The sequence below is a fragment of the Protopterus annectens genome, chromosome 8.part1 (assembly GCF_019279795.1).
Source record: "Protopterus annectens isolate FY-2018-M chromosome 8.part1, PAN1.0, whole genome shotgun sequence".
Lineage (NCBI taxonomy): Eukaryota > Metazoa > Chordata > Ceratodontiformes > Protopteridae > Protopterus > Protopterus annectens.
The window spans coordinates 334,731,824-334,748,467 of NC_056742.1; the positions used below are offsets into that span (position 1 = coordinate 334,731,824).

At 44.8% G+C, this 16,644-nt stretch overlaps 1 protein-coding gene across 4 annotated transcripts in view; it reads right to left on the reverse strand.

Annotated features, from left to right (window-relative positions):
• Nucleotides 1-16,644, reverse strand: part of NFAT5 (nuclear factor of activated T cells 5) — a 1,437,387-nt gene that overhangs the window by 785,711 nt on the left and 635,032 nt on the right. For all 4 annotated transcript variants that reach the window (XM_044081909.1, XM_044081907.1, XM_044081910.1 and 1 more), the window contains one exon: nt 14,444-15,023. In XM_044081909.1, coding sequence (XP_043937844.1) covers nt 14,444-15,023 — 580 coding nt within the window. The remainder of the gene's footprint in view (nt 1-14,443; nt 15,024-16,644) is intronic.

Consider the following 16,644-nt stretch of genomic DNA (forward strand, 5'->3'; position numbering starts at 1 on the left):
TGAGCATAGAGAAGACCCATGGGCCAATCGTGGACTAGTGCATCCACTGGTGCCCCTCCCCAAAGGAGGCATCACAGTGAAGTACTTGTTGTTTAGAGGAGAGGCATAGAGGTCACAGCAAGGCTGGCCACAACAGATGAATATCTGATTCGTTACTGACTGGTCCAGAGACCACTTGTGAGGATTCAACATCGATCTGCTCAGTCTGTCTGCAGAATGCTGGACTTCCCTGGGATGCGCACTGCAATGAGAAAGTGGTTTGAAAAAATCACCTATTCCCAAACGTTCATGGCCTTTCTGCACAGCAGGTAAGAACGGGATCCTCCCTGCTTGCTGATGTACCAAACCACAGACATTTTCTGCCAGAATTGCAATTTTCCCCAGAGGAAGGCGGTCCTGAAAGGCTTGCAATGCGAGAAGAACTGCACTCATCACCATTACATTTATGTGCAATTTGGTCTCTGTGGAGGACCACGTGCCTTGGACCATTTTTCCCTGAAAATGCCCCACCCCAACAGGGAGGCGTCTGTGGTCACCGTGGCGGCATCTGTGGTCACCGTGGCCAAAGGAGGGGAGGAATGAAGGGTCTGCCAAGATGGAGGTAGTCTGTAAAGATCCACCACTGTATATGATGCCTGCAAATTGGAGTAAGCCTGTCTGGGGCTGACAACAGATGGCACTGAATAGACCTTTGTAGCGCTAGGGTCCTCTGGAGAACTCACATAAAAAACCTGGCTAGGGTCACTAGAAAAATAGCAGCCAACAAGGAGGGTCTATATTAGAACATCGAAGTCTCAAAACTTCGAATGTTCTAATATCGGACTCTATTCAGCGAAAACTGAAAATATCAAAGCAACAGAAAACCAATTTTTTTTCCTAGGGAAATAATTTGTTTGCCCATTTCTGTTGCTTCGGTATTTTCAGCGCTGTGGTGGAAAATTACGGGTCCGGTTCAGGTAAGTGTGTGATTGACTGCGGGTTAGGTACGTGTGCGATTGTGTGGATGTGAAGGTTAGGTGAGTTAGGGCGCGGGTTAGGTTACGTGTGCGATTGTGTGGACGTGAGGATTAGGGCGCAGGTGATGTGAATGTGCGATAGTGATGGACCTTAGGGTTAGGGGGAAGGTACGTGGATAGTTAGTGGTGTGTGTATAGTTTAGTGTAGGGTTAGGTGTAATATTTTAGGTGTGTGTGTGTGTGGATTGCCGTTTGTTTGGTGTGTGGATTTCTGTTTGTTTGGTGTGTGGATTAGTGTGTGTGTGTGTGTATTGGTGTGTGTGTGTGTGTGTGTGTGTGTGTGTTTTGAAACAGCAATTTTTTTCCCTAGGAAAAAATTCGCTGTTCTGTATGTTCGATGTTTTCAGCTTTCGCTGAATAGGGTTCAATATTAGAACATTCAAAGTTTTGAAACTTCAATGTTCTAATATAGACCCAGCAAGGAACTTAGGGTATAAGGACCAGCCAAGCTGGAGGAGACGGGGTGTTTAGTAGATACTGAACCTGCTGTCTCAATGATTTTATTCTCTGGAGGGTAGGGCCGCTATTTGTGTGTGTGTGTGTGTGTGTGTGTGTGTGTGTTCAACTGTGTCCCTATGAATTCAATATCCTGTACCGGAGTCATTTTGGATTTCTTCGCATTCACTGCGATTCCCAGGTGATGGAACAGGTGCAGCATAACCTGAATTGTCTGAAGTAGTTGATGCCTTGTGGGTTCCATTATCAGCCAATCGTCCAGGTAAGGGAACACCTGGAATCCTTGCAGACAGACGTGAGCTTCAACCACTGCCATGCATTTGGTGAACACCCAGGAGGTAGTGGTGAGACCAAAGGCAGTGCTCTAAACTGGTAATTACTGGCCCCCAACTTGAAGTGCTGGTATCTCCTGGAGTGCCTATTTTGATAGGATTGTACGTGTCCTGGAGATCTACAGAGCACATCCAGTCATCCTTGTGCAGAAGCAGCAGAATGGACTGTAACGTAACCATGGAGAACTTCAACTTTTTTATGAATAAGTTCAGACTGCTCAGATCCAAGATGGGTCAAAAGGTCCCTTGTCTTCTTTGGCACCAAAAAGAAGTGCAGGTTCCACATCCTAGTTCGGCTGGTACCCGCTGGATTACTTATTTCTAGAAGCTTTTGAACTTCTAGAAGGGCAGTCACCCTCTGACTGGGTGGCATGTCGGGGAGATGCTCCTCGGAACTGGGAGGAGGAAAGGGAGAAAAAAGGAATATAGTAACCTCTGGAAATTATATTTTGCACCCAGGTATCATTTATGTTTGCCCAGGCTTCTGGGTGTAATGAAAGTTTGCCCTGACTGCCTCCAGAGTAGGATAGCCGGGCAGCATTTCAGGAAGGCTGAAAGGGCCTGTCAGAGAAAGGTTTACTGAAGCCCTGGTTTTGTGGATCCCCTCCTCCCTCTCAGGCAGCATCTACCATTGAATCCTATCCCTCTGCTTCTAGAAGAGGTTTTGTCTTGCAAATCAGGAAAAGGCTCTTGGGACTTACAGAACCACATCTTCCCACTCCACTGACTCCTGGAGAAGGGCCGCTGTGGGGAAGAAAACTTGATCTCTATGGCAAATAAGGTCTTGCCTTCCTGTTCGCTGTGGGTAAGCATCTCTTTACTGACAGCCCAAACAAGGAGGAATAGTCAAAGGGGGTTTTAATGAATGACCCCTTAAAGGGATCCATAAATCTGCACAGTCTAACCTTGGTATGTCTCCCGAGGTCTATGCCTGAACCAGCTGCTCATGAGGTTTCTTTCACAGCGTGGGAGATTAACCTCATTGAGGAGTTAGCGATAGAGGCCATAGTTGTTAGCTGGGGGGGAACCTTTTTGAGGTCTTCCTCCAACAGTGACTGTCAGAGAGATGGAGATTTCCTTAACCAAATCTCTCTAAAGGCGCATGAAGTGTGCCAGGTAATTCAATACTCTCAGCGAAAGGTGGCTGAGCATACAAGCGCTTGCCATGCCTGTCCAAAGCCCAAGAATCCCTGTTCGGGGGGTTAACAATAGAGCTCTGTTTGGCAAGCTCCTTTCTGGTGGCTGTAGACACCATAACGGCATCAACCAAGACATCTTTACTCCAAAAAGGGTAATCCTTAGGGGGATTAAGATAGCTGTCCACACGTTTAGGAATTGGCTCCATGGTGTCAGGTTCCTTCCAAGCCCAGCAGGCGATAAAAGTCAATGAATTGGTCCGATGGAGGAGGGGGGGGGGTCAACTCAGGATTGTAGATGGTCCAGTCCCAAATGCCTCCAGGAACATCAACTCCTCTGAGGAAGGGGGTTGGGAAGACAAGCCACCCTTTTGTTTCAGAATTTCTAAGATATCCCTGAAGGAAAGGTCAATGGGTGGAGATCAGGGGACCCTTTTCCTTTGTCGAAATCAGCATCCTCTGCCAACGACTCCAAAGGGGAGTCCAGGTGCTTCCTCTTGCAGTGGCACTTCAGAGGGGCCTCCATCACGGGGTCTTCAAGGGAGGACTCTGAAGACAGGGGGATCCCTTGCTGAGGGGTAGGTTGGAGACTCTCCGGGAGGACCTGACCATGCAACAGATGGATGGGAGCAAATCCTTGATCTGCAGGGGACTGGGTAGAACCTGCTGGAGGAGGAACTGTGTCTTGTGGTGTAGAGCAAGCCCTCTCTGCAACCTGGAATGCCGATGATGCCAAGAGAAGCCCCCCAACTCCAGAGGCCAAAGTCACTAAGAGAGAAGGACGAGATCATCCTGGATCCAATGCCTCCAGAAGGCACTTGCCCCCAGCTGTATAGCTCCGAAAAAGTTGGAACTGATACAAACTCGGAGGACCCAGTGCTGATGCATCAGATCCAGGATCCACTCCACTCCGACAGAATCAGGGCCGAGCCAGTCAGGGACACTGTCAGAGTTGAGAAATGGGATATCCCATGCCCCGATGCAGGTCCACTCTGGAGTGTTAAGCCCTGCAGCTCAGAGGTCGAAGATCGGATTGGAGGAGGAGGCTGCGGTATCAGGGTCGGAGGTCTCATGGATCCAAAATGGGCCGAAGGCAAAATCCCCAGCTGGATCTGGGCTTTGAGAAAACTCATCATCATCTGATCCATATCGGAGTGGGACAGCAGAGAGGATCTAGAGGAAACACAGGAATGGGTTGACAGAACCAGTGACATGCTGGGTCAGTCAGTCAACCTGTGAGGGAGATTTGCTCCGGTGTAGATCATGGCTCTGGGACCTCCAATCTGGTGGAGTCTGACCCAGGGTCCAGCTCAGGAGGAGAAGAAGAGCTGTGGATCTGAATGGTTTCTACCAGCTCAGACTGGCTGCTCGGACCCAAGGTCTGAGGGTCTGGCAGAGAGGATGGTTTGACCGATACAGTCTCCCCTGGATCCGAGGGCCCTCTCAGATCCGGAGAGAAGTCAGAGCAGGAGGGATCAGAAGATGACCGATTCCAAAGCTTCCTGCACTTCTCTGGAGCAGTTGTTGATGTCCCCGGAGTAACAGAGAGGGCACACGTCTTCTGGACAGGGGTCTGGGCTCCAGAAGTGAGAAGAACCCTCTCAAAATAAGTTTATTTAGCCTGACAGTAGGCTTATCTGGTTAACAATTGGCTTTTGTTGTTGTTATTATTATTAAGGTTTAACTATATTACAAACATCAGAAAATGCCCAGCACCATGCAAATCTAACACTTAATGATATCACATACTAAGACACTGGGAATTTACTAACAGACAAACTTTACCACTCCTCCCCATCTAATGTTCTTAAATCACGTACCTGCATCAACAACCCCCCTCCCAAACTCCCAAGAACAAGTCGTCAAAGTGCTATCCAAGCCCATCAACATTATTTTCTATGGGGACAGACAACATACCAAGCTGCCCACTGGTAAGCTTGAAATGTGACTTGTAAGGCTCACTACAGAGGCTATTGAATATCAGCCTTAAAAAACAGACTTTGTGCTAGATAAAAGGAGGATAACAGGCATTCTTATGCACAAAGGTGAAGCTTTATTGAACCTGGGTAATTACAGATCCACCGGCCTGACCAACCTTATCTGTAAGGCTATGGAAATGATTATGGAATTACTAAATAAGGATACAGGTAACCTACAGACTCTCAATCCAAGCTAGTTCAGATTCGACAGGGGCAGATCCTGCCTACTTATCCCGGTTGACTTTGAAAAAGTTGCAGTATCAATGGATGATGTCAAATTGGTACACACCACATACCTACAACCTTGCAAAGGAATTAAACACCATCCCACAGTTGAGTATCAAATACAAACTCTCTGAGCTAAATCTAAATCCCTATGTTATTCAATGAACAAAATATTGCTGACACACAGAACCCAGAAAATAAAGGTAGGCAGCTCTGCCTCCTCCAAAAGACCTGTCAACAGTTGTGACCCCAGGCTTCAGTCCCTGGAATACTTCCCCATTGGCATTTACTAATCAGCGGTCAAAGTTAATGCTAAGGGTTTGTGACTGACCAAGTTTAAAACCACAGAGGCACCATGAACCTCCAAAGAGGGCCTGCGCAAATAAATGAATGGCATTAAAACTAAAACATACAATCATATCCTTTACGGTTTCATAGGTAAGCACTGGGTTATAGCTGCTTTTGTGGGTCATTTTAAGCTTATTCAATTTCTCTTTCAGAGGTAAGAATCAAACTCGGTACCCTGTGTCTGTGAAGTAAATGCCTAAACCATTATTACCAACCCCCAACCCTCAACTTGTCAAGTATGACTTCCATTGTAACTATCACTGACAGCATACCCCAGAAAATTGATTCTGTAGCCTGTGATTAGGAAACCTGCGTCAACAATGAACTGTCCCTTGATCACCACATATCCACTACTGTAAGAAAGTCCTTTTTCCATTGTGCAACTTGTATGTAAACGCATGGCATCTAGGTCTATGGATGTAATCATTCCATTGTACTTGGCACTCAAAGACAATCACGGAGTACAAGTACCCCCTTTTGGTATGTACTGGTAGCAACTGGAACAACCACAACATTTTCTCACTAAAACTCAAGAGCTTAAGTTTAAAAAAAAATATGCAGGTCATTTCAAAGCCTTGTTCCTCTTCCTACTATCATACAAGCTACTGAGAGGCAACCTCTGCTTCACATATACAGCCTCAAAAGACCCTATCCTGTCAGACCTATTACACATTTGCAAGTCTAACGGTGGCACTTAAACCCACTGATGGGATTTAAATCTCCTTTGCAACATACAAAGAATATGTTGGAGTGACAACTATGTATCAGAGAACTCCACTAATATGGAACTGTATTCCACTTCACATAAAACAAAGTACTTTCATTTTCACATAAAACAAAGTACTTTTCTTATTCAAACGTAATTTGGACAAATACATGGGCAACTGCAAATTCACCCCAGTTTACCATCCTTGTCCCTCATGGAGAGGGCCAACATATAAATTTCCCAACATATCCTTACTCTGTCTGTATCTGGATTACTTGAATACAAAATACAAGGGCTAAAAACTGTCATGGGAATGTAAGGCTAGGCTTCATAAAATCCTGACAGAACAAACTATTAAGTACTTATGAACTTAAGGTTCAAAAGTAGAAATACCGTAAGTCAGTTTTTCAATTACTCTCTCAGACACTGAGGTGTGTATCACATTTGTGCAGCAAAGAGCATCCAATTCATGAAAACACTTCCCTACATCTGATGGCTGTACTCTAGATTATGAATAGGCAACTGCAATATCAGCAACAGTACTGAATATTCACTGTGATGCAAACTAGGTTAAGTCCTGTTTAGCATTTCTTCATCAGATCCTGCATGGATACTGGACAGTAAGAGAACTCTGTCAAAGATAAACTTGGGCAGTGGTTACAGAGGCAAAATCATTAGAAACCTGATGAATCCTGCAAGGTAAGTAAATACAGATGCTTAAAAAACACAATTAGAAAATGCATTGCGGGGAAAATTAAATTAAGAACGCTAATTTTTCTACACCATCTATTTTTGTTATTGAAGTCTTATCCATTTTGTCAAGATAAGCTCTAATGGGGCAATACTAGGGAGGACAGACGAGAAAAAGAATAGGATGGTTATAATCACACCTACTAATCACAAGAACAATGTAAGAGAGCATGGCTGATGCTAAATGAGGCAAGAAAAGCACAGTTATGGGAGTGAACATGAGACCATGCTGTCACCCACTGCATAGGAAGCCTGCAAGCTAATACTTTTTTTTTTTTTTTTTCTCAAAAAATTTTTTATTAATTATATGAATAGCAAGACAATTAAAAGATTATACATAACAAGAAGGCATAAATGAACATATAACAATTCATCTAGTGATAACAACCTTCATGAGATTTTGATAAGTTGTTTAGAAATAAAAAGCCTGCAAGCTAATACTTGGCATAATATATCTATTTCTGGTAGCACAAAGGAAAAAAAAAACAACAGTAGCAAGTATTCACTGGAAACAATTAAAATTAGAAGTTATGTACCTACCATAACGTTCCATGTTAGTTGTCTTCTCTCGCCTTCTTTCTTGCTGGATGGGTTCGGAGCCGATCCTCGGCTCCGACTCGGCACTTGCTAAGCTCGAGAGCTAATTTTACCAGCTCGAGGCAACCCTATATCCCATGATGCAAGGCGGAGATTACTCAGATCTCATTTGGTAGCTAAAGAAATAGCAGTATTTTCTTCCAACTTAAGAGGAGGAAGAAAATAAGGATACTAAATAACATCATAACCCTCTAGAAAGGATCAATATAATCTAGTGACACTAGGAGTTGAACAGCTAGAAAAAGGTAATAACCTCTTAATAGAAGATGTATCATCTTCCCGGTCTGACCAGGCTAGGGGGATGGAGGGGGCCTTAAGAAAGAAGCGAGAAGACAACTAACATGGAACGTTATGGTAGGTACATAACTTCTAAATGTTAAGTTGTCAATCTCGCCTTCATTCTTGCTGGATGGGACCGCGTCCCTAGCACCTCTATCCTGGGTGGCTCAATGGAACAGATTCTTGAGAATCGTGGAACCAAAATTTGCTCGGTCTCTGGAGACCAAATCTAATTTGTAATGTGAAACAAAGGTATGAGGAGAGGCCCATGTGGCTGCTGCACAAATAGTGTCTATTGGAAGTCTAGCTTGAAAAGCTGTAGATGTAGCTAGAGCTCTGGTAGAATGGGCTTTTGGGTTAGAAACCAACTCTTTGCCTCCGAGCTGATAAATGCAAGTGATCACAGAAGACAGCCACCTAGATAAAGTTACCTTAGAAACTGGAAGGCCTTTCCTGTTCTCTGCATAGGATAGAAATGGTTGATCAGATTTCCTAAAAATTTTTGTCTTATCCAGATACGATCTGAGCTGGCGGTGAACATCTAGATAATGTAACTTTTGTTCAACTCTATCAGAATAATTCGGGAAAAATACTGGAAGATCAATGGATTGATTTAGGTTAGATTGTGATGCCACCTTTGGTAAGAAAGACGGATTAGTTCTTAGGGATACCCTGTCTTTGTGAAATATTAGATAGGGAGGGCAAACACAGGGAGCATGAAGCTCAGATACTCTTCTGGCAGATGTAATGGCAACTAGAAAAAGTGTCTTCCAAGAAAGCAATTTCAAAGAACAGGCAGCTGCAGGTTTGAACGGGGGAAGAATCAAGGATGTTAAAATTAAATTTAGATCCCACTGTGGTGGGGGGGTCTCTAATCGGAGGTTTCAATAAAAAGATACCTCGAAGGAATGCCTTGCAAAGTTTATGTGACATAATGTTGTGGTCCAAAAAGCCTATATGAAAATTTGAAATGGCTGCCAGTTGAACTTTCACTGTGGAGGAAGAGGATCCTGAATGAAACATGTCAGCTAGGAAGTCCAGTACCAAATTAATTGGAGCAGTATAGGGGTCTATGTTCCTAGCTTTTGCCCAGAAAGAGAAACGTCGCCATTTACTAGTGTAAATCTTTCTGGTAGAAGATTTTAGGGAAGCTAGGATATCCCATACAGGATTAGAAATCATAGGAAGCCTGGCTAAGGATGGAAGTGGAACAACCAAGCAGTGAGGTTGAGAGAAGGTATGGATTGGTGCAGATGACCCGACTGGTGGGTCAGAAGATCTGGAACCGGGTCCAGATGCCATGGCTGTACCAAGAGGTAATGATGTAGGAACGGAAACCCTATCTGTAGAGGCCAATAAGGGGTAATGAGAATCAACTTGGCTCTCAAGGCGGTTGCTTTCTGAATTAGCTGAGGTATCAGCGGAAAAGGAGGAAAGGCATAAAGAAGTCCCCGGGGCCAATCTTGGGTTAGAGCGTCTCTGGGGGGATGGCCTGGAAGGGGGAAGAGAGAGAAGTCTGGGCATTTGCTGTTTTGAGGTGTAGCGAAAAGGTCGCAGCAAGGAAGGCCCCACTTCTGAAAAATCTCTTCCGTCACTGACTGAGAGACCACTCGTGAGGCATGAGAATAGCTCTGCTCAATCTGTCCGCTATGATGTTGGATTTCCCGGGGATGTGCGTTGCTATCAGAAACCGGTGAGAGGAGATTGCCCATTGCCAAAGTCGGAGAGCCTCTCGACACAGTGGATAGGACTTGGTTCCACCCTGTTTGTTTATATACCACACTACGGACATATTGTCCGTTCGGGCTGCAATAGTTCCCAGGGGAAGAGAGTCGTTGAGGGCTTGCAACGTTAAAAGCACTGCTCTCATCTCCAGAACATTTATGTGCAGATGGTACTCGAAAGGTTGCCAAGTGCCATGGACCATTCTGCCCTGATAATGCCCCCCCACCCGATCAGGGAGGCGTCCGATGTAACCGTGGCAACCGGGGCAAGAGGAACAAATAGTCTGCCTTGATGGATTTGAGGGGACGATATCCACCAAGTCAGATGTCTTTTGCAAGTTGGAGTTACTATGATCTCATGATGCATGGGAAGTTGTTGAAAGGACCATTGGGTGAATAGCATCCATTGTAGAAGCCGCATGTAAAAGCGGGCGAGGGGAAGAAGTGTTATGGCGGCCGCCATAAGACCCAGTACTTTCAGAGCAAATCTGGCCTGAATTTTGTTGCTGAATAGAATCACTTGGACGTGTCTCTGAATGTCCAAGATCCTTTGGTCTGTCAACCTTGCTGAAAGTTGTACGGTGTCCAATCTTGCGCCTATAAAAGTAATATACTGACAAGGCAGATTTTTCGAAATTTATAGAAATTCCTAGCCCTCTGCAAGTGTGAATGGTGTAATTTCTGGCTTGGAGAAGCTGATGCCTGGTGGTGGCAGTGAGGAGCCAGTCATCTAGATATGGAAACACCTGGAATCCTTGACGTGTCAGGTGAGCCGTAACCACTGCCATGCATTTGGTGAACACTCTGGGGGCTGTAGTGGGTCCAAAGGGCAGGGCTCCGAATTGGAAGTGACTGGTCCCCAGCCAGAAGCGGAGAAATCTTCTGGAGCGTCTGTGAATTTATATGTGATAGTACGCATCCTGAAGATCTATCGAGCACATCCAATTGTCCTTGCCCAGAAAGGGCAGAATAGACTGAAGCGTGACCATCCGGAATCTTGATTTCTTTACAAACTTGTTGAGTTTGCTGAGATCTAATATAGGTCTCCAGTCTCCTGTCTTTTTTGGAACTAAAAAGAACCTTGAGTAGATTCCGGATCCTATTTGGTCCGCTGGGACTGGTTGGATGGCTCTTTTTACTAGCAGTTTTGATATTTCTAGTACTGCTAATTCCCTTAGACCGGGTGGAACGTCTGGAAGGGTTCCCTTTTGTTGAATTGGGGTTGGAATAAAGGGAATTTTGTAACCCTCAGATATAATTGACTGTATCCATTTGTCTTGAGAAAGGGAAAGCCAGGCTATTGGGTGCAGCGATAGTTTTCCCCCCCGACTGCCTCCGAAGGCAGACAATCGGGCAACATCTCAGGGATGCTGGAAGGGTTTGTTAGAAAGAGGCTCTCTGCTACCCTGATTCTGCGGACCACCTCTGCCCCTAGGGCGGCGTCTATTATTGTTACCCCCCCCTGCCTCTGGGGGTAAACTGACTTTGTGCGTCAGGCGTGACTCCTTGAGATTTGCGGAACCACATTTTTCCTCCCTTCTGTCCTTTGGGGTAAGGTCTAGAAGGGGTGGAGAAATGGACTCCTACGGCAGAAAGAGTCTTGCCATCTTGTTCGCATCTAGTCAAAGTGTCTTTCACTTGAGGACCGAACAAAGTCGAGCCATCAAAGGGGGAGTTTGTGAAAGACGCCTTGAAGGGGTCTGCAAAATTACAAAGCCGCATCCAGGACTGACGCCTTAAAGCCACTCCTGTGCCTGCGGCCCTACTCGCTCCATCAGTTGCATAAGAAATGAGCCTCATGGAGGAGTTAGCAATGGAGTTAAGGATTCCTAGCTGTGAGCTAATCTTATCCTGAGACCCAGCAGCTGATGGATCCTGTAAAACTTCTCCCAACTCTTTAAGAACATCTCTTTGAAGGCGGATGAAGTGGCATAAGTAGTTCAGCGATCTCATGGCAAAAGTCGCTGAAGAAAAAATCCGCTTACCGTACCTGTCCATAGTCCTAGAGTCTTTATTAGGAGGATGGACAGGTACTGAAGGATCAGCTAATTCCTTCTTGGTGGCAGCAGCCACCACCATGGCATCAACTGGGACACCCTTTGTTAAATATTGTCTATTTTGTGGGGCAGTAATAAATTTTGAAGGTCTCCTAGGGATAGGTTCCACCGAATCTGGAGCCATCCACGCCTTCCGAGCCACTACCTCCATGAGAGGGTCGAAAGGTGGAGACACCCTGGAGGTGGAGGGTCGAGATCCGAATGCCTCCAAGTATACTGACTCATCCTCGGAGGGATTAAGGGAGGGTCAGTTCCCCCTCTGTTTAAGGATTTCAAGGATGTCTGAAAATGAGACATCCTCAGAGGAGGACCTTGGGGATCCCTCCGACTCATCCAAGTCAGTATCTGATGTAGTAGACTCAGGGGAGTCTAAATGTTTCCTCTTACATGTCCTCTTACGCGGGGGTTCTCCTGACGGATCAGGAGAAGCCCAGGAAGAGGAAGATATTCCCAATGGGGAAACCTGAGGCGTTGGATCTCCGGATCCGGGAGCAAGAGAGTGGGAAGAGACGTCAGCAGGCACTGTAGTGGGAGGAGCTGATGGAACTGTCCGTTGACTAAGCCCAGGGGCTAGTACACTCCTCATCACCTCAAAGGCTCCCCCGTCAGAGAGACCAGAAAGTTCCCGCTCCGAAGAGATAGGAACCCAAGGCCTCACCGAGAGGGAAGGCTCTGAGGCAGATGTCGGGGCCGAGCTCACCAACGCCGAAGCTCCGAGAGGGAGAACGGGGTCGGACAAGGGTCCGATGCCACTCGCCCCCTTGGAGCCGACGAGAGAGACTAGACGCCCGGATCCCTCCAATGAAGGTCTCAAGGAGGAAATCAGAGCCGAGGACGACGGAGCCGAAAGGGGTGGTATCGGCTCCGAAGTCACAACGGTACCGGTTCCGAGGAGCTCCAGCTCCGAGCTCTGTAAGAGAGTCGAAGGAGGAATGTTCGGTGGATGTGATATAGCTACCGTCTGTTGAGATGGGCTATGGAGTATTTGGGCCAATGCCTGAGACTTTAATAGTCTACTCACCACTCTCTCAAGGTCGTGATCAGATAGCCTGGATGACAGAAGATCGGCTCCGATGGCTCCGCTCTGACAGCAAGGGGGATCTCGGAGCCGAATGTATAGATTCCACTGAAGGGGCTAGAGATCTCTCTTTTGAGATCAATGGAGCCATCGGAGCCGAAGATATGTCGGCTCCAGCCGGAACCGACACTGAGTGTCTGGATTTGGCAGTATCAGCGTCGGATGGATCCAATACTGAGACTGGTATGGAAAGATCGGCTCCGGCCGGAGCCGATCTCGAGCCTGGTGAGGAAGGACCTGAAGCCGACGGCTTGGAAGCCTGAGCAGAAGGCTTAACAGATTTTGAGGGCTTCCCCGGCACGTCTTAGTCGGGGAGCTCTCGGGCTTTAATAAGTCCCTTAATATGAGCTTATTTTTTCGTTCCTGCAGGACTCTTGGGCTGAAAGCATGACAGATAGCACAAGAGTCCTGCAGGTGCGAAGGTCCCAGGCAATAAACACAAGAAGTGTGACCGTCTGTCAGAGACATCTTCTGACAGCACGAATCACACTTCTTGAAGCCTGAGACCTTAGTGTCCTTCGACATAACTGTGTCGATGAACACCAGTAACACACTCGCACACAAAAACACTCAGTCCAACAAATTAAATTAAATTAACCAGGGAGAACACACAGTCACACACAAACAATCCCTGACAGGAAAAAATTTAGGGAGGGGAAGGCCTAAGGCCTGACTAGGGACAAAGGAATACTTACTCAAAAAGAAGGGAACACTGACGGGAATAGGGCTAAAGTGAGTCAATAATTAACAAAAATACAATATATATATATATATATATATATATATATATATATATATATATATATATATATATATATATATAAAAAGTTAAAGGGGGGTAGACGAAAAGTCTCTAAAAATTTCACTTACCTAGAGCTGGTAAAAGAAGGCACCTCGTTAGCGAAGCGACAAACGAGATCTGAGTAATCTCCGCCTTGCATCATAGGATATAGGGTTGCCTCGAGCTGGTAAAATTAGCTCTCGAGCTTAGCAAGTGCCGAGTCGGAGCAGAGGATCGGCTCCGAACCCATCCAGCAAGAATGAAGGCGAGATTGACAACTTAACATTGATTGGTGTGAATACTCTGAATGAATACTCTGAACTATGAAGAGGTACTCAAAAGTGCCTGGTATGAACAGATGGTGGGAGAAAAAGTAGAAAATGACATGGGAACAACACTAAGAATACAATGGGGTGGGAGACAATAAAAGAGGAAATACAAGATGAAGGGGCATGAAACACTGTAGAGGGGAAAAGACCAAAGACTAAAATAAGAGGACGTGATTTACAGACAAGGTAGCAGAAATCTGTAAGGCCCTCCAAGAAATAAAGTTCAACTCATGCGGTTAAAGGCTATGTAAGACAGAAGGAAAAAGTGTGAGGTGGACAGAGAAAGTCGAAGAGACTCATTACTGAGCCTTTTTCCAGTAATTCTTTTGTAAGTTCATATGAAAAACGGTGTCTGCTCATCAAGAAAGAAAAATGTTGCACAGAAAACAATGTCTGCATGTCCTAAAACTGAGTCACAAAAATTAACAATGCTTCTTACCAAATGTCCAGCAAAAATCCCTAGCATGTCTTCAGTCATTCACACATTAAGCCTAGTTTACACTTTCTGCCTGTATGAAAACAGAAATGCCAAGATGACAAAATAATTGCAACTGATACTTTTTTTATTGTTTACAACTCAGCAAACATGCACAGATGACATCCAGAAATTTACATTATATATGCCAGGAAAAAAATAAATAAATACCAACCCATTTCCAACTTTCAAGTTGTTTTTGACATCTGAGCCCAGCTGAGAAAGCACATAGTGCGGCCCCCTGGCACTGTCTGCATCAAAAACATCCATGATGGTTTCTTCATTCTGGTGCTGTTTAAGTCCAGGCCGCTGTTTAGGTGAACGTTTTCTTGACTTGCGTGGTACCTCTGTATTATCATTGTAAGAGGGGCTGCTTGCGACACTGAAATTGGAAGCAGAGTCATCCAGCCACATGTTGTTGCTGTGTTCTGAATCTGCCATGTCCCCGCCATCCTGGCAGGACATTCGACTGTTATCAAACAAATCTTCTGGTGGGGGCGAGATATTCAATACAGTTTGTCTCTTCGGTGTGGCCTGGAGCTGCTGCTGCTGGGCTGCATTGTTAATGAACTGGTTCTCACAGGTCTGCACTTCACTTACCCCTTGGTTACTTACCCCCTGCTCTGAGGTACTGCTTTCTACTTGCATAGCCGCTTGGACAGTGACTGAAGCAGAGGAGTGCATGCTGGGGCTGACAGTTGTGGTAAACAGGCTGCAAACACCGCCCATGGAGGACGAAGAGGAGGAGGAAGCATCTGCATAGTGCACAATTCAAAAATAAATAAATGTATTGCAACTGTAGTGGATAACAATCTTATTGAAACAACCTCATGGTAAGCTTTCTCCAATTTAAAATTATGCTTACTGATCATTTTGTAATGAACTGTATTTTTATGTGAAAGGGTGTATCTTAGAGGAGCACGTCTGACTTCTTTTTAACACAGTGAACTGTGAAGTACTACAGGTTTGAGGTTCATAATAAAAAAAATCAAAAATTCAATGTAAAATAACTACTAATTGTTTACTGATATGCAGTGTCTACTTTTTCATATATACTTAAGTAGGCTCCAACACCCAAATGAGACCTAATTTTTTCTTACATTTTATTTTTTGAACCGATGAAATTAAAGAACCCCTGAAAACTCTGATGAAAACTGAATTAAGCCATACTTAAGGTGATTGTGAACCAGGTCGTATTTAAGCTCTCTCCATTTCATTCATCATAATTTTGTCTTGTGCAGGAAAGCACAAGTTCCAATTTCTTTAACATTTCACATCTCTCTCTCCTTTACTACAAGTGACATCAATAAAACCAGTTTTAATATCATAGACTGCATTGACATACACAGAACATAGATGTCACAAAGTAGGGACAAGAGAGACAAATAGATAAGGGTTTGTCTGGTCAGATTCTTCCATTAACAGGAAACTAAGACGAGGCTTATATTAATGCATCCATGTCCCATTTCAAGCTTTCTCAGTTCTATCAGGGGAGCTTTAAAAAATGGTATTTGATGTGTGGTACATGTGCCAAGTAAAGAAAATTAAATTACAATTTTAAACAATAATGACTGAGCACAGCCAAAATAACTAATTCTGACCTCTGAAGCAGACCATTACGGCTCATATTTCTGAGCAAAGATCATATGCTTCAAAGGTGAAGTCCTGAAGCAATAAAGTAAAGAATAAGAAAAAAAAGTTTTTGCAAAATAAACTAAGTTAAAGCACAGGAAACATGGAACTGTTACCAAACATGGTGGGGTTTATGCAACACAGTCCAATACAAACACTACTTTAAGCCATATGGGACATAGCTGTTGGCTACTGAAACAAAATCCCATACAAACACAGCTGTTAACTACTGAACCAAAATCCCATACAAATTAATCTAAGGTTATGACACAAGATTAAAAAGCATTCTGACATAAACCTAAGCAAGTACTCAAGTCCTGATGTCTTACACTTCTGATAATGAACTCCAAAGATCTAAGCCTTGCTTGTACCACAGCACTCAAGTATAACATCTTCACAATCTGCATCATGGAAACTTAAAAATACTTCAACTCTGTCAAACAACCTAGATATGGGAAGATCTGAATTTGCATCTGAAGCCTCATGTGAGGAGCAATCACTGCCATGAACTTGGTGTATACCTCAGTAGCTGTGGTGAGACCAAATAGCAAGTGCTACAAGATGGACCATCTCCAATCCAAAACAATTAGCTACCTCCTGAAAGCCTTGGCAGTTTTGATGCACAGGTAAGCAGTTTGAAGGTCCAATGACTATATCCAATCCTCTTCCTGGAGACAAGGAATTATGACTTACACCATGGCCACCTGTAATATGGTTTTCTTGGGGTACTGGTTCAGGCTGCTG